The 18,956-nt window shown below is 39.9% G+C and overlaps 1 protein-coding gene across 3 annotated transcripts in view; it reads left to right on the forward strand.

Annotated features, from left to right (window-relative positions):
- The first annotated feature begins 220 nt into the window (after positions 1-220).
- Positions 221-18,956, forward strand: part of SAMHD1 (SAM and HD domain containing deoxynucleoside triphosphate triphosphohydrolase 1) — a 63,107-nt gene continuing 44,371 nt past the window's right edge. For 2 of the 3 annotated variants that reach the window (XM_004272978.4, XM_012534156.3), the window contains exons 1-3: positions 224-507; positions 5,166-5,232; positions 9,882-9,954. In XM_004272978.4, the coding sequence (XP_004273026.1) occupies positions 300-507; positions 5,166-5,232; positions 9,882-9,954 (348 nt within the window). In that variant the 5' untranslated portion in view covers positions 224-299. Of the gene's footprint in view, positions 508-5,165; positions 5,233-9,881; positions 9,955-18,956 lie in introns of all 3 variants that reach the window. The other variant, XM_033433683.2, reaches the window with a different exon arrangement.

Genomic DNA, 18,956 nt, shown 5'->3' on the forward strand with positions numbered 1-18,956 from the left:
CTTATCAGCACCACTCTTAGTTCTGCTTCTACTCACTCGCTTTAGCGTAAACGCCTGGGTGGGGTTAAGGGTCATTGGGCGGTCACTGCGCCTGCGCCGGGACTGGGGGTTGGGGGCCTGAAGCGGGTGGCCTGCCTGGCCTCAAGGTCTGAGCTGTCAGTGCGCCTGCGCGGCCGGCCAGTAGGCTGGCAGTACTAAGCTGCCTCGCCGCCGCCGCCGCCACTGAGCTGCGAGTGCGCCTGCGCGCGGGTCGGGCGCCGGGGTTCTTGACTGTGCCGCGCGGGGCGCTGGGTGTAGCCATGCAGAGTGCCGACTCGCAGAAGCCCCCCAAGCGGCCCCGGCGCGATGGCAGCCCGAGAACCCCGCCAAACACCCCTCCCGCAGACACAGAGAGGTCCCCGAGCCCCGACCTTCACCCCGACCACCGGACCTGGGGCCCGGAGCAGGTGTGCTCCTTCCTAAGGGACTGTGGCTTCAGCGATTCTGGACTGCTGGAACGCTGCCGAGGTAGCAGGGCTGTAGGGGTGAGGGGCCGGGGGCCGGCGACCCGAGGTCGCGACAGCCGGGCCTGAGAGAGGGCTCCCTGAGGCCGTGAGCGTGGGGGCCTCAGAGAGGAGCCAGAGCGGCCGAGGGAGACCGGACGCGGGAGGCACCCGAAGGGGTGGACCTGAGGCGGGGGCGCCCAGGAGGGATGACCTGAGGCGGAGAACGGAAACCTGAGGCTGCGAGCCCTCGGAGAAGGTTGCCTGAGGCGGGGGAGAGAAACTTGACGCGGGAGGCACCCGCAGGGGTGGACCTGAGGGGCGGCGCCCAGGAGGGATACCCTGAGATGGAGGAAGGAGAAATGGGGCGACTGGCGTTGCGGACCCGTAGGAAGGGAGCGGACTTTGGGGGTTGTGAACCTGGGGCGGGGAGGGGGCAGCTGGTCTAACTCTGGTGGGCTTCTTCAGGAACTTGGCACCCCAGCGCCGGACAGGCGGGACTCAGGTTCCTTTTTTAGTTAGAAGACCCTTGGTGGGAGGGTTGCTGTCATTCAAGCTCACCAGGCTCGGGAAACCCCCCTCTGCTGATGCAGCTCCCTGAACACTTGCCACGTGAGAGTATACTTGGGTGCTTTAAAGTTTGTTTCCTCCACTCCCCTCCCAACTCGGGGTTTGTCTAACCGGGAAAGAACTTTTCTGTTAATCTCTGAATCCGCATCGCCTTACCGTAGCATCTGGGTAGGACTCAATACATGCGTGATGACTGTACTTGCAGAGCTTAGTAAAGATCATGTTTTGTTCTCCAAAAGTTTCCCTCGCTAAATCTGAACCCTGGGGTGGTTCGGTTGACCACTGAACTCCCAGGTGCCCACAACTTGGCCTGTAGGTTGTGAGTTTTAAGCGACTTTACTGGCTTAAGTTCAAGCATCCATCCACTTGAAATCTACTCAACTTCCCGTAAGGGGGATGAAGTTTGACCTCTGCTTTACCCTCTGAAGTGTTCAATAGAAAAGTGGTGTGGGGCTTCCCTGGTGGCGCAGTGGTTGAGAGTCCGCCTGCCAATGCAGGGGACATGGGTTCGTGCCCCGGTCCGGGAGGATCCCACATGCCGCGGAGCGGCTGGGCCCATGGGCCATGGCTGCTGAGCCTGCGCGTCCGGAGCCTGTGCTCCGCAACGTGAGAGGCCGCAACAGTGAGAGGCCCGAGTACCACAAAAAAAAAAAGAAAAGTGGTGTGATTTGCAAATGCAGTACACTTTTGCAGTTGGAGGGGTAGAACCCTGTTTGCTTAGGCTGGGTGGGAGGAACTAAAGAAGTGTTCAAGACGTAAAGATAGCTTGATGGGTGAAGGAAATTGCACTTCTCTTTTTCCCTAGCACCACCGCCCCGCCTCACACCCCACACCCCCCCACACACACACCCCGCCTTGGTTTTCCTCCCCTTCTGGGGTGGAATTTTTCTTTTGAGTAGCAGTAGGTGGGGATGAAGTAGTTTTATGTCTTCAAAATGTGATTGGCTATATTGTTGGCTGCCTATTTCAGTGGTGTCCTGTAGATTCATTCATCAGTCTTCAGAATGATCTGTTCTCTTGAACCACAGTCTAATACTAGAAGACATTACATGCTTTAAATTGGTAAAAACTGACCAAGTGTTCACAGTTGCTAATTTCTTACTGCTCCCTGATCAGCTTCTCCTAAGAACTGGCTGACCAATGTCCTGTCAGACTGGGGTCACTTCCCCTCCAAAGATTCTGCTTATCTCTGCTTGCTCCTAGTTTATCCTATTAAAAAACAAACAAACCAACCAAAAAAAACCTTTTTGATTTTGAGCCACTTGCAGATTTCTGAGGTCAGAACGTTCTCCCTATTGCAATAATTTTCTCCCTAATTAGAGTCTGTCCCTATCTAAGTCCAGATTTTTTTAATTGAAGTATAGTTAATTTACAATGTTGTATTAGTTTCTGGTATACAGAAAAGTGATGTGTGTGTGTGTGTGTGTGTGTGTGTGTGTGTGTGTGTGTATGTAGTCTTTTTCAGATTCTTTTCTGTTATAGATTATTACAAGGTGTTGAATGTAGTTCCCTGTGCTATACAGTACGACCTTGTTTTTTATCTGTTTTATACACAGCAGCTTGCAAGTCCAAATTTGTTTTTATTTGACAAAACTAAACACAGGTGCTGGGTCCCTTTCCTCATTTTGGAATACAATTTCACAGGAATTTGGAGACTGTAATGTGTATTTTTTAGTAGATGATGTGTTTGAGATTCAAAGGCCACACAACTAGAAAAAAGCAGAGCTGGATTTTTTTTTTTTTTTTTTTTCAGAGCTGGATTTTAAAGTTAGGTCTTTGGACTCCAGAATACATGCCACTTATACCTTAACAAGTGTTCTCATCAAAATACATCGGATTTCCCTCAACAATAAGGGAATAAACAAACCAGTGAGAAAAGAAAAAAAATGGAGAACATAACCAAAGTTATAAAGTCAACTAAGAACAAGGAAAAAAACACCCCAGTAGGAAAATGAGCAAAACACAAGAACAATTGACAAGCAGCCAATAAAAACAGAAAAAAAATATTCAGTCTTAACAGTAATTTTAAAAACACTGATTTTAAAATTTAAATGGAAAAATATTTAAAGATTGGTAATCCAATAAAGTTGATGGAAGTATCAATTTGCTTAACCCTGGACAGTTTGGGAATACCTTTTTACTTATAGAAAATTTCACTTGTAGGAGTTTACAGAAACATTTGTACACTGTCCAAAGAAATATATTCAAGATTATTCTTCTAACCACTAGTTATAAATAGCAAAAAAGTAGAAATGGTCTAAATATCCATTGATAATAATAGTAAGTAATATTGATGATTAACAATTTATGGAGCATTTACTTTGCGTGAAGTACTATTCTCTGCACTTCAAGTTTCATCTTATAAAATCTTTACAATAACTCTGTGACATAGGTTCAGTTATACTCATTTTAGTGGTGAGGAGCATAAGGTTCAGAAGAAATTGGTTAAATGTGTTATGGTACATCTGTATTGTGGAATAAAAGACAACCATTAAAAATGATGAAACTACATCATTAATAATTGTTAATAATTGACAAGAAAGATCTTTATGACCTATTAGTTGGGAAAAATAGATTATAAACAACATAATTTCATTTGTGTAAAATTACATAATTGCATAAGTAAATGTCTTGAATTTTGTTATCTAAAATATTAATGATTATTAGGAGAATATGAGTAAGTTGATATTTTATACTTTATATTGTTTGGATTTTTTATATTGAATATTTTTTATGCTTGAAAAACACCCCCCAAAATGCCATTTTCATTTAAATGTTTTTTTCTTTCTGGAAAATTACATCCTCATTTTCTCTTGTTACCTTTAGAAAGACTTTTGTTTGTTTGAAAATAGTCCAGTGTTCTGGAATCTGAGGTCAGGAAGATCTGGAATTAACTATATAGAAAGATAAAGAAAAATAAACCATGTGAGACTTCCCTGGTGGCACAGTGGTTAAGAATCCGCCTGCCAATGCAGGGGATGCGGATTTGAGCCCTGGTCTGGGAAGACCCCACATCCCTGGAGCAACTAAGCCCGTGAACCACAGCTACTGAGCCTTAGCTCTAGAGCCTGTGAGCCACAACTACTGAGCCCATGTGCCTACAGCCCGTGCCCTGCAACAAGGGAAGACACTGCAATGAGAAGCCCGCACACCACTACGAAGAGTAGCCCCCGCTCGACACAACTAGAGAAAGCCCATGTGCAGCAAAGAAGACCCAATGCAGCCAAAATAAATAAATAAATAAATAAATATTTTTAATGTATATAAGCCTTACTAAACAGATTGTGTGCTTTCTTTGGAGGTTTTAGAACTAAGTCAACTTGTGGAGCATCCCTCAGGCTATGGTTTTGACCTGACTATTCTAACAAATGACTGACATTTCTTTCCCCGCCCCACCCCAAACCTCACCTGTTTCAGGAAGAAGCTGCCAGTTTTGCAGCTGGACTTCCTTACAAATAATTTACTCAAATAATTTTAAAAATTTTACCTGGTTTATCAAAAAAATCCTCTTGGTATAGTTATCAAATTAAAATTAAGACTTTCCAGGCTTCCCTGGGGCGCAGTAGTTAAGAATCCTCCTGCCAATGCAGGGGACACAGCTTTGAGCCCTGGTCCGGGAAGATACCACATGCCGCGGAGCAGCTAAGTCCATATGCCACAACTACTGAGCCTGTGCTCTAGAGCCTGCAAGCCACAACTACTGAACCCACGTGCCACAACTACTGAAGCCCGCGCGCCACAACTACTGAAGCCCGCGCACCTAGAGCCCGTGCTCCGCAACAAGAGAAGCCACCCCAGTGAGAAGCCCTTGCACCACAACGAAGAGTAGCCAGCACTCACCGCAACTAGAGGAAGCCCGTGCGCAGCAACGAAGACCCAATGCAGCCAAAAATAAATAAATTTATTTAAAAAAAGAAATTAAAAATAAATAAAATTAAGACTTTCCAAGTAGCAATCAAAAATGTGGTACTTGGCACAGTTTGTTGCCAGTACTGGGTGCTCAAAAAAGTCTTGATCTGAGTAAATTCTGGTGGATCCAAATTGAAAGAAATCAAAAGCATGTGCTGTGAATATTGAAATCATTCATTTTTTTCCCTCCCTTTTCTTCCATAGAGAAGAAAATCACAGGTTCAATACTGCCCTTTCTTGATGAGTCTCTTCTTGAAGACCTTGGAATAAGGTAAGAATGATAAAATTCACATTGTAGCCAAGCATACTTAAGACCTTTTTATTCACACTGAAGAGACAAAGCCCAAGATTGCTGATATTAAGTGTCCTCATTTTAAATCTGCACAGGTTTTAAAACAGAATAGCACACCTGCTGTCTAAGAGTTGTTTTTATTTGTTTTTGCTGTGCAAATCCTATGTTAAATATTACTAATGATTCCTGTTTTTAAAAATTTTGCTAATAAGCCTTCATGAAGTTTGTAGTGACCAACTTTTTACTCTCAAGTTCAGAATAATTGAATTATACACTCCAGAAAATGTAGAAGAATTGATAGGAAAAAAATGTTGGCAAGAAAAATCAAGGCTACAACCCTATCTTGAGTATATTTCTAGGTCTTTCTAGAGCTACTTAAGGCTGGAATGCTTCCCTGGTATTAGATTTAAAGACACTATCCAAAGTAGTTTGGCACTTTTCAGATGTATGATTTGGGACAATTTATTTAACCCTTCAGTTTCTGCACCTGTGAAATGGCTAATAATAATGAGACATTGTATGTAGAGTGATTAGCACATGTTAAGCCCTTCATAAATTATATATGTAGGTTGAGATCCCTATATGTGACTGGAGATTCTAGGGTCTAGATTTGTGTAAGTCCACTTTAAATATCTCAGTTGAAGATCCAATCAATATTTAAACCTTCCTTAAAGTAGAGACTTTGTTTCTATTAGGGAATTGGCAACAGTGGTAAAATGTGGTCTTTTCTTCTGGAATTCCACTTAGCTAAGTGTTGTTTGTGGAAACAGTAACCAAAGAATCAGAACAAAAGATTATACTGAATTACTTCATGCACTGTTGTTTAGTAATTGATAATGCAAGTAGATTGAGGGAAAGATTACTTTAGAACATTTTACTGACTTTTAATAAGCCTCCTTTGGGTCAGAATCCTTGGGAACCTAATCTTGCCTCTTTCATAATTATGTATCAGCCCCTTCTGTCCCCCCAAAGTCCCGCTTACTACCTATTTCTTATGTATAATAGTAGCTTATTGTTTGAACTGAATGGAATTTTTTCTAATAGAGTTTTGCTTTTAAAGGGAACCATATACTTTGTGGACCCAAATGCTGTTGATTTATTCAACAAATATTTATGGAGGGCTCATTATGCGTTAGGCATTCTTCCAGGAACTTGGGACACATGAGTTAACAAAATAGTAAAAATTCCAAAAGGAACACTATATGTCATGTCTTTTTGTGCCCACCTCTTAACTCTGAGGTGGATTCTGCAGTATCCCTTAGAGCTGTGTTTTCCTATGCAGCAGCCACTACCTATGTGTTAAAATTAATTAAAATTAAATGAAGTGAAAATTTTAATTTCTCAGTTATACTATCCATAATTCAGGTGCTCAGTAGCCACTTATGGCTGGTGGCTACCATGCTGAACAGGGCAGGTATAGAATATTTCCATCATGACAAAGTTCTCCTGGACAGAGCTGTCTTTGAGGATTTCAGTGGGATCCGTTGAAGTTGTTCACAGTCGTCCAGTGCAACCAACTTATTAATGTACCCTTGCATTATTTTCCTCTCGTTTCCTGTTTCACCTTTTCTAGCCCTCCACTCCATATCCCAGGACTCACATCCAAAATAAATTAACTGTATGCATGCTCTTGTCCTACACTCTGCTTTCTAGGGGGAATCCAGTTTAGACAAGTACTCCTGTATTTCCTCAGTTTTATGATTAACTGATGACGGTAAAAGATTTTTCTAAAAAAATAAGAAATATTGTCACATTAAATGTACACATCAGTTGTAAGAAACAGTAGATTTCAGAAATGATGAAATATGGAAATAAAATCTTATTGTAGTCCAACTATTCTGGCCCAAATCTTTGTTTAAAGTATTTATTTTGCCATAGCCTTTGCCAAAACAAAAACACCTCCAGGTTTTGGGTGGCTTTTTAAATATACTTTAATCAGTGATTTTTTTTAAAAAAATTAAATATTTTTATTGAGGTATAATTGACATATTAGTTTCAGGTGTACAATGTAGTGATTCAATGTTCGTATATATTGCGAAGTGATTACCACAATAAGTCTAGTACCCTCTGTCACCATACAAAATTACAAAGACATTTTTTTTCTTGTGATGAGGACTTTTAAGATTTACTCTCTTCGGAATTCCCTGGCAGTCCAGTGGTTAGGAGTCTGTGCTTTCACTGCTAAGGGTGAGGGTTCGATCCCTGATCAGGAAACTAAGATCCTGCAAGCTGTGCAAAAAACAAAACAAAACAAAAAACAACAAAAAACAGATTTACTCTCTTGGGTCAACAAAAAATTAATCAATATTCGATCTAAACGAGAAATAGAGAGTTTTATTCAAGCCAACCTGAGGATTATAACCCAAGAGACAGTCTTTTAGAAAACTCTGAGGACTCTTCTGCCTGTTAGAAGTCAAAGGAACAGTCATATACATTTTCGAGAAAACAGATTGTACATCAAAGTGGCACACTGACATTTTATGTAAAGTTCACCAAAGATACATAGTCCAGATCTGCACATAGGCACAGTATGTCACCAAGATCCCTTACAGGATTAGGAAAGGGAAAATTAATCTTCTAAGGAGTTACATTGTTGGCATCAGAAGAAGGAAAAAAGCATTGTTTTTTACAGTTGAGCAGGCATTCCCAACTTTGAGGAGGTCTGGTTAATGTATAATGCACATTGCACATTAGGGAGGGCCCAGTACAAGCAGGGAACATGTTATGCTTAAATTTTCTTGCCCTGCTTAAAACATAAATTGTATACCATCACTTGGCAACTTTAAACATGCACTACAACATTATTGACTATAGTCATCATGGAGTACATTACATTCCCATGACTTATTTATTTTATAACTGGAAGTTTGTACCTCTTGAAGCCCCTTCACCCATTTTGCCCACCCCCCCATGTGATTTCTTTATGAATACAGTAGTTTCTTTTTGAGTTCTAATTAAGTGATGAATACTGAGTATCAGTTGAGGAAAAGACTGGGCTGTGAGGTTGGTTTAGGTTTGGTATTATTTTATGCTGTGATTCCTGGTTATGCTCCACTGTGCAACTATACTTAACCTGTGTCAGTTACAGCTCTGCCTTAAAGTACTTCTTGGAGCCTGGCCTTTCCCTATGCTTGTTATTTCAAACTGATGAGGGTAGGGGAATAGTAAAACACAAGCTATGCTGCTTTAATGGTTTATCAGCTGTAATGATGCTTCTGTACATTCCAAAAAAATCATTCTTAGATTCTGTAGTTACTGTGGGTCTCGGGGGACAACATAGAGGTCAATTGCAGTACTTCTGGCTCCAAGTCTATCTAGCACTTTTAGCAAAAGATTTACATTTCAGTCTAATTAGCTAAAGGATTGATAAAGGCTAACCCCTTGCCTCCTGCTTCAGCCAGGTACCAGGCTAACATGCCTAGACCAATTAGTAAGTGTAAATGGAGCAAGAAAGTGAATTATAGGATTTTGAGTTGTTTAATTCCTATTAAATTCTTTCTCAAGACTGGAGCATTATGAGTAATTACTAATAGAGGACAATAGGTATAAATGAAGCTAAAACCATATATACTTGATTCATGCATAATTCATACCTGATGCTCATAAGTCAAACTTGGAACTTTGCAACTCATCACTATAAAGAGTTTTAAAAATCTATTCATGGACTGATCACGTGACTGACAGCCACCCCTGCCAAGAAGTCTTATATTGTCCTGCGTTTCCTTTCATTGTATTCTAGACATTTGCATTTGATGTGACTGTTTCTTAGTTGATGTAAGCAATGATTATTTCACTTTGAAAGTTATTTTGATATGACAAAGGCTCAGTTTGTCAAACAAATGTAGTCTTCCTATATGTAACATCTTTGCCCAGTTTAGTTAGATAACTTTGTTCACATACTCACCGCTTGGTTATACTAATAAACTCCTAGATTCTTGTCCTTAAAACACTGCTGATGGGATAAATATTGAATTTAACATCAATAATAATTTCTATAACATCTGTAATCATAGTTAAAATTCTCCTATAGTTCTTGAGGGCAGGAACTGAGTCTTTTGTATCCTCAGTGCCGGACACACTGTTTAATCCCTCTCCAGCCCTGTGAGGGAGATAGTATTATCTCTGTGCTATAGATGAGAACGTCAGTGTACCAAAAAAGGTTAAGTAACTTTTCCAAGATCATATAGATTCCACGTGCAGATGTGAGTCAGTTCTGCCTGATTCCAAAAACCTTTTTCATTATCACTGTGCTCTACTTCAAAGGGACTTACCTATCTTGAGATTTCGCTTACGTGAGCCATGCAAATTTAGGATCCTGAGGGTAGATGTTGGCCTCAGTTAGGTTAAAATAAGTTTGAAGTGTAAATTGAGCATTCAGTGATATAGGTATGAGAGGTGTTGAAGTCTGAATTTACCAAGAGAGAAGAGGATTGAGGGCAGAAGAGTTTGATGTCTTAGAAGCAAAGGAAAGGAGAGGGTTTCTAATAGGAGTATGTTTGAATTATTAACTGTTCCTTTTAATCTGACTTCTATTCTAACAACCTACAGTTGATTATATACTATTATATACTCCAGGGATCATTATTTAGCAAATAATGATAGATTTGCTTATCCTGTTATAATTTTAGTTCCTATGGGAAGAGAATAAAGCTGCTTAATAATATCCAACAACTGGATCAAACTCATGTTTATACAATGAAGGTAAGAGGAATCTGAGTTTATTATTTTTTTAATATAAAGTGATATAACTCAATTATGTAGAATTCATTTTGAAAAGAATGGAAAGAAATCTCTTTTCAGTAATGGGATTGTGAGTAATGGGTTTTTACTTTCCTAAACTTTCTGCATTTTCTAAAATAACCACGAGAAAAACTAAAATATTTTAAGTACACAGAAAAGCATAGATAGACTACTGCCCAGCTTGTCAAATCTTAACATTTTGCCTAATTTGCTTCAGATCTATTATTTTTAGAACAAAATATTAGAAACAGTAGAAGGCCTCGTTTGTACCCCTCTTGAATTCTGTTTCCATCCTTTTTTCCCCAAGTGTTTAATCATTTTCTTGAATGTTTTTTTAGATTTTTACTACATATGTATGTATAGCCATAAACAGTGTATAGTATTGTTTTACATATTTTTTAAACATTTATAAATGGAATTTCATTTTATTAGAAGTAACCTTCTAAGCTTTCATATAATGTTATATTTTTGAGAACTATCCATATCGACACATATAGCCTTAGTTACCCCTTAGTCATAGAATAACTTTTAAATTAAAATTACTTATCAGTTTTGGTGAACTTTTTTGTCAAACAGTAGACCAAAGAACAGATATATGCCTAAAATTTGATCTATCAATAACTGTTTATTTCTTATCCCCCATCCCCTTCCAGACATTTCAAAAGCCCTGTTTTTCGCACTCAGTGTCCCAAGAATCATTTTAACAAGCAGTCAACTGCCTAGCTCCCATCTCAGAAATTCTGATTCTGGGAACTTACAGTAGAGACCCAGGAATGTGCATTTTTCACAAGCTCTTCAGGATGGTTCTAATACCGTAATTAAAGAAATGTTTCTTGATTGGTTGGTGACAGGAAATGTACCACATTGTTTATGCTTTTGACATCTATAGGGTAAGAAAACTTAGTTTCAGACCTGGAAGAGGGGATGGGGTCTCATTCCCCTTTTACACAGTGATCTTTTGCACTTTTCATCAGAGGTGTTTTATGTATTGAGTTATCTCAGATCCTATGAGCACATGAATTTCAATTTTACTGTTACAAGTTAGTCTGCTTATTTTTCATTGAAAATCGTGTTTGAAGATATTTAATAAGTGTGTTTGGTTCAATTCTACAAGAATCTTCTTTTACAGACAAAGTAGTTGTTCTTAGAGCAAATCTGTTATTTGAGGAATGATCAAATCGCAGCCCTTTTTGAAAATGTTACCTAATATTAAAATACTTCATTTTTATGAAGAAGTAAATAGAAGAATCACTTACCAAAGATGATATCTAAATATTTTGTTCTGCAATTGAGAGACAGTTGCTGTCCTGCATTCTTTTTTGTCCTTTCTCAATAGCAGCAGCATGGGTGTTCTCATCAGGCAGGGCAGAGATAAGATGAGTTTTCTTCATTAGTTGAGATCATCTCAGATAATCTCTGAGGTCACATTTTCACAGTTTGCAACAAAAAATCTTTTTGAAGTAATTTTCAAGGCAGTCAGTAGTTTCATTTGCCCCCTTTTATTTATTTTTTCTATTTTTCATTAAAAACAAAATTGTTTAACCTCATATGTAAACTATAGTCATTGAAAATAGATCTTAAAGCTACTAAGTACTTGAGTCGGTGAGTCACTGTCTAGTAATGAAATTGATACCTTTTTTGACCTTAGCTTCATCAGCAGTACAGTTGAACAAAGAATTAATTCCTACCCTAATTTTGCATCTACCTTTTCTTTTTTAACATCTTTATTGGAGTATCATTGCTTTACAATGGGGTGTTAGTTACCTTTTTTAACCCTTTTTTTAAAAAATAAAAACAGCTTTAGTGAGATATAATTCACATACCTTGCAATTCATTCATTTTATTTTATTTTATTTTATTTTTTATTGAAGTGTAGTTGATTTACAATGTTGTGCCAATCTCTGCTGTACAGCAAAGTGAGTCAGTTACACACAGATATTTTCTTTTATTCACTCATTTTAAATATACAAGTCAGTGTTTTTTAGAAAGTTCACAAGGTTGTTCAGTCATCACCACAATCTAATTTAAATTGTAACAGTTCTTTATATATTCAGGATACAATTCCCTTATTAAATATATAATATGCAAATATTTTCTCCCATCCTCTGGATTATCTTTTTACTGTCTTTTTATTTATTTATTTAGACCACATCATGAGGCTTGCGGGCTCTTAGTTCCCTGACCAGGGATTGAACCTGGGCTCCCAACAGTGGAAGCGCAGAGTCCTAACCACTGGACCACCAGGGAATTCCCTATATTTTTAGTTTAGTTTAGTTTTGTTTTTTTAATCAGTATTGCTTCTTTGTAAATGTGTTTATTTATTTATTTTTGGCTGCATTGGGTCTTCATTGCTGTGCGCAGGCTTTCTCTAGTTGCGGTGAGCAGGGGCCTCTCCTCATTGTAGTGCATGGGCTTTTCATTGCAGAGCACAGGCTCTAGAGCACAGGCTCAGTAGTTGTGGCGCACGAGCTTAGTTGCTCCACAGAATGTGGGATCCTCCCAGACCAGGGATCAAACCCGTGTCCCCTGCATTGGCAGGCGGATTCTCAACCACCATCCCACCAGGGAAGTCCCCTCTTTTTAGTTTCTTGATGGTGTTCTTTGGAGCACAAAAGTTTTAAATTTTGATATAGTCCAGTGTATCTATTTTTGCTTTTGTCTCTTATGCATTTGGTGTCATATCTAAGAAACCATTGCCTAACCCAAGACTATAACCTCTTATTCTTGGCTTAGTTTTCTTCATGCTAAATTTAGTTCAATTGGCCTCTGAAACCAGGAATTGCATAATAGTGAGGATGAAGTGCAGTGTTTGACATAGTAGGCACTAATTTGTCAAATGTATTGGTGATTTTTTTTTTTTTTTTTTTGGCCATGCTGTGTGGCTTTGGGGATCCTAGTTCCCTGATCAGGGATCTAACCCGTGCCCTCCCCACAGTGGAAGCGCAGAGTCCTAACCACTGGACGACCAGAAAAGTCCCTGGTCTTTTTAAAACAGAATTTTAAAACAGTGAAATGTCTACCTAATATGTGTGAAATTATAGAATCACCACCTCTGAATCTTTTTCTGAGGGTTCCTGTTCCCCTTTCTTCAGGGTAGAACTGACCACTCCTTCTTTTGTTTCTTTTTCCCCATTCTCTTTCCCCACTACTCTACAAATAGATTCTATTATTTTTCCTGGGGGCAGGAATGGTAATTATTCATCCCTCATCCTCAGTGCTTGGCATATACAGAAGGCAGTAGAATTGTTTCATCCTGCTTGGCTAGTAACACAACAGAATATCATATACCTTTAAAAGTGATAAGTAAGTGGACCATGTGACTATAGAAGGAGTAGATTATATTAAATAACACTGGGAGACACCAGCTCTGAGACACCCTGGGCACCTTAGCCAGGCACCCAAGGATCTGGCCCCGCTCACCAGTGGGCTGACACAAGCTTCAGGACAACCCTGACCCTACAGCCAGCTGTGTCAGGAACCAGCCCCACACCCCCAGCTCTGGGACCCCTGGGTCCTGCAGCCAGGGACCCCAGAATCCAGCTGTGCCCCCGCCATTGGGCCAGCACTAGCCCCAGGACCCAGTTTTACCCACCAGTAGGTGGGCACCAGTCCCAGGAGCTCCTAGACCCCGATCCTGCCCACCAGAGGGCAGACACGGGCCCCAGGACCACTGCAGCCCCACAGCCTGCCCTGTCAGGACCCAGCCAACACATCAGCAGTCCAGCAGCAGTCCTGGGGCCCTACCTCTGAACCCTGCCCACCAGTAGGCCAGCTCCAACTCTGGGGCACCTTGGGTGCCTCCGTCAGCAGCCCTGGGATCCAGGCCCACCCATCAGCAGACTGTCAGCTTCGGGACCCCCAGGGCCCTGCATCCAGAGACCTCGGGACCAGCTCCACCCACCAGTGAGCTGGCAGTAGCCTAGGACCCACCCTGGGCCCTGCGCCTGCCCACCAGCAGGCTGACAACAGCCCTGTGACGCCCCAGCCCCTGGACCCACCCATCAGCAAGCCAACACCAGCTCTGAGGTACTTTGGACTCCTCAGCCAGCACCCTGGAATTCATCCCCACTCACCAGCAGGCTAGCACCAGCTTTGGGACACCCTGGAACTCACAACCAGCAGTGTTAAGAACTGGCCCCACCCACCAGCAGGTCAACACCAGATTCAGGAACCTCAGCCTCACAACCACTCATCTCAGAACCTGGCTCTGCCCACCAGTGAGCCAGCAGTAGCCCCAGGATCCCCTGGGGTTCTGCAGCCAGCCACTTTGTGACCCGGCCCTGCCAACCAGTGGCTAGCAGCCTCCACACAAGGTAGGGCCTGGCAACCAAGCAAATTGGGGTGCCAGCCATGCCTATCGGACCACCCACAGTAGTCAGCCCACCACAACAGAAGGACCCATGCAGCTCACACTGGGGGCATCCCTAGAACATATAACCCTAGTGACCAGAGTGCGCTGCTGGGACACATAGGACGTCTCCCACAAAAGGCCACTTCTCCAAGGTCAGGAAACATAACCAACATATCAGATATGTAGAAATAAAAACAGCAATTTAGGCAAAATGAGACAATAGAGGAATATGTTCCAAACTAAACAAGACAATAGAGGAATATGTTCCAAACTAAATAAAATATGTTTATTTTATTTGAACAAAATAAAACCTCAAAAGAACTAAGTGAAGTGGAGATAGACAATCTAGCTGATAAAGAGTTGAAGGTAATGATAGTAAATAAGATCAAAGAACTCAGGAGAAGAATGGATTCACAGAGTGAGATGTTAGAAATTTTTAACAAAGAGTTAGAAAATATGGAGAAGAACCAAGCAGGGATGAGGAATACCATAACTGAAATGAAAAATACACTAGAAGGAATCAGCGGTAAACTAAGAGAGAATATTAAAAGCAGCAAGGCACAAGCAACAAGTTATGTATGCAGGAACTCCCGTCGACTGTTAGCTGACTTATTAGCAGAAACTCTGCAGGCCAGAAGAGAGTGGTAGCATATCAAGAACCAAGAACCTACCTGGCAAGGTTCTCAGTAAGATTTGATAGAGAAATCAAGTTTTATAGATAAGCAAAACCTAAATAAGTTCATCACCACAGCCAGCTTTACAAGAAATGCTAAAGGCACTTCTCTAAGCAAAAAAGAAAAGGCCACAACTAGAAACATGAAAATTATGAAAGTAAAAAGCTCATTAGTAAAGGCAAATATACAGTGAAGGTATTCAATCAACCACGTACAAAACTAGGAGGTTAAAAGGCAAAAGTAAAATCATCTATATCTGCAGTAAGTAGTTAAGGGATACACAAAACAAAAAGATGTAAAATAATGACACTAAAAACAGTACTCGTGGCAGGAGGGGAGTAAAAATGTAAGGTTGTTAAAAGGCATTTGAAATTAAGAGATCGGCAACTTAAAATAATCATTTATATATATAGATTGCTATATATAAACCTGGTAAGCACAAACTAAAAACCTATAACAGATACATACACAAAAAAGAGAAAGGAATGCAAACATAATGCTAAAGATAGTTATCAAATCACAAGGGAGGAGAACAAAGGAAGAAGAAAGGAACAAAAAAGAACTACAAAAACAACCCCCAAACAGTTAACAAAATGGCAATAAGTACATACCTATCAATAATTACTTTAAATGTAAATGGGCCAAATGCTCCAATCAAAAGACATGGAGTGGATGAATGGGTACAAAAACAAGACCCTTATATAGACTGCCTACAAGAGACTCACTTCAGACCTAAAGAAACAGACAAAGTGAGAGAATGGAAAAAGATAGTCCATGCAAATAGAAATCGAAAGAAAGCCGGGGTACGCATGTAACAACTAAAAGATCCTGCATGCCGCAACTAAAGATCCTGCGTGCCATGACGAAGATCCCGTGTGCTGCAACTAAGACCCAGTGCAGCCAAATAAATATTAAAAAAGCAAAAGCAAAAGAAAGCCGGGGTAACAAAAACTTAGACAAAATAAACTTTAAAACAAAGACTGTTACAAGAGACAAAGAAGGACACTACATAATGACCAAGGGATCACTCCAAAAAGAAGTTATATAACAACTGTAAATATATATGCACCCAACATAGGAGCACCTAAATACATAAAGGAAATATTGACAGACATAAAGGGAGAAATTGGCAGTAACACAATAATAGTAAGGAACTTTAACACCCCACTTACACCAATGGACAGATCATCCAGACAGAAAATCAATTAGGAAACACAGGCGTTAAATGACATATTATTCCAAATGAATGTAACAGATATATAGAGAATATTCCATCCAAAAGCAGCAGAATACAGTTTTTTTTTTTTGGCCATGCCGTGTGGCATGTGGGATCTTATTTCCCTGGCCAGGGATTGAACCCGCACCCCCTGCAGTAGAAGCTCAGAGTCTTAACCACTGGGCCTCCAGGGAGGTCCCAGAATACACATTCTTTTCAAGTGCACATGAAACACTCTCCAGGATAGATCACGTTCTAGGCCACAAAACAAGTCTCAGTAAACTTAAGAAAATTGAAATCATGTCAAGCGTCTTTTCCGACCACAATGCTATGAGACTAGAAATCAACTTACAAGAAAAAAACTGCAAAAAACACAAACCTGTGGAGGCTAGACATGCTACTAAATAACGAATGGATCACTGAAAAAAATCAAGGAAAATATCAAAAAAACTTGGAGACAAGTGAAAATGAAAACACAGCAATCCAAAATCTAAGGGATGCAGCAAAAGCAGTTCTAAGAGGGACCTTTATAGCAATAAAAACCTACCTCAGGAAAAAGAAAAATCTCAAATAAGCTAACCTTACATCTAAAGGAACTAGATGAAGAAGAACAAACAGAACCCAAAATTAGTAGAAGGAAAATGGACAGAAGACCTGAATAGACGTTTTTCCAAAGAAGACATACATAATGGCCAAGAGGCAGATGAAAAGATGCTAAACGTCACTAATTATCAGAAAAATGCAAATCAAAACCACAGTGAGATATCATCTCACACCTGTCATAATGGCTATCATCAAAAAGCCCACAAATAACAAATGTTGGCAAGGGTGTGGAGAAAAGGGAACCCTTGTACACCCTTGCTAGGAATGGAAATTGGTACACCCACTGTGTAAAACAGTATGGAGATTCCTCAAAAAACTGGAAATAGAAGTACCATATGATCTAGCAGTTCCACTCCTAGGCATATATCTGAAGAAAACACAAATGCTAATTTGAAAAGATACATGTATCGCAATATTCATAGCAGCATTATTTACAATTGCCAAGATATGGAAGCAATCTAAGTGTCCATCAACAGATGAATGGATAAAGAAGATATATATACGCAATGGAATAGTACTCAGCCATAAAGAGTGAAATTTTGCTATTTGCAACAACATGGATGGACTTGGAGGGTATTACTCCTAGTGAAATAAGTCAGAGGAAGACAAATACTGTATGTTATCACTTACGTGTGGAATCTAAAAAATGAAACAAATGAATATAGCAAAACAGAAAAAAACTCAAGAATAATAGAGAACAAATGAGGGGTTAGCAATTAGGAGAGGGAAGAGGGAGGGGCAAAATAGAAGTAGGGGATTGAGAGGTACAAACTGCTATGTATAAAATAAGCTACAAGGATATACTGTATGGCACAGGGAATATAGCCAGTATATTATAAAACTGTAAGTGGAGTATATTCTATAAAAATTTTGAATCACTATGTTGTAACCTGAAACTAATATAATATTTAAGTCAACTATACCTCAAAAAAATACTGCAGGAACAAAAATAACAGATTATATACAATGATCAGAGCTCTACTCAGTACTCTGTAATGACCTATGTGGGAATAGAATCTAAAAAAGAGTGGATATATGTATATGTATAACTGATTCACTTTGCTTTACAGCAGAAACGAACACAACGTTGTAAATCAACTATACCCCAATAAAAATTAATTTAAAAAAGTGATCAAAACACTTTAATATCACATATACACACTAAGGGTTGCAAAGGGAATATGAAATTGACTAAATAGAATTTCTAGTTTCGCAAAGCCCAGTGTTAGGGGAGTGGTTTAAAAATGTTGGTTCATCAATGAAATAGAGCCATTACAGTGATAATTATTAAGATTTGTAAAAACATGAGAAACTGTTCATGATGCATTTTGACCTGAAAGGAGAGTGTGTGTTATGATACTAAGTTAAAAATAATTTTCATTGAGTTCTTTTAAAAACAGTTATTAACCATTGAAAAATTGACAGTGAAGTCTTTTAGATCTTTAAATGGACTAAAAGTAGATTATGGGACTTTTCTTTCATAATTTTTCAAAATAAAATAGATTCTTGGGACTTTCCTGGTGGCGCAGTGGTTAAGAATCTGCCTGCCAATACAAGGAACACGGGTTCAAGCCCTGGTCTGGGAAGATCCCACATGCTGCGGAGCAACTAAGCCTGTGCGCCACAACTACTGAGACTGCGCTCCAGAGCCCACGAGCCACAACTACTGAGCCTGCGTGCCACAACTACTGAAGCCCATGTGCCTAGAGCCCATGCTTCACAGCAAGAGAAGCCACCGCAATGAGAAGCCCGTGTACTGCAACGAAGAGTAGCCCACACTTGGCACAACTAGAGAAAGCCCACGTGTAGCAACTAAAACCCAACACAGCCAAAAATAAATAAATTAATTTATTAATTTAAAAGATAGATTCTCATTTGTTTCGTGGTTACATTGATCTTGTATAAGGGAGAAATAATAGACCAGTATATGATTTTCATATATTTAAAAATTGTGCAACTTTTTCTTCTCTGATAAGGACATTCACAGGGTTGAATTACAACATCCTTCTATTGCTGAGATACTTTGACATCATTCTTGGTGTATTATTAAAGATATACTTGGTACACTGTAACTATAATAATATACTTGGTACACTGTATTACTTTGCAATAATGTTTC

This window comes from Orcinus orca, chromosome 16 (genome assembly GCF_937001465.1).
Source record: "Orcinus orca chromosome 16, mOrcOrc1.1, whole genome shotgun sequence".
NCBI lineage: Eukaryota > Metazoa > Chordata > Mammalia > Artiodactyla > Delphinidae > Orcinus > Orcinus orca.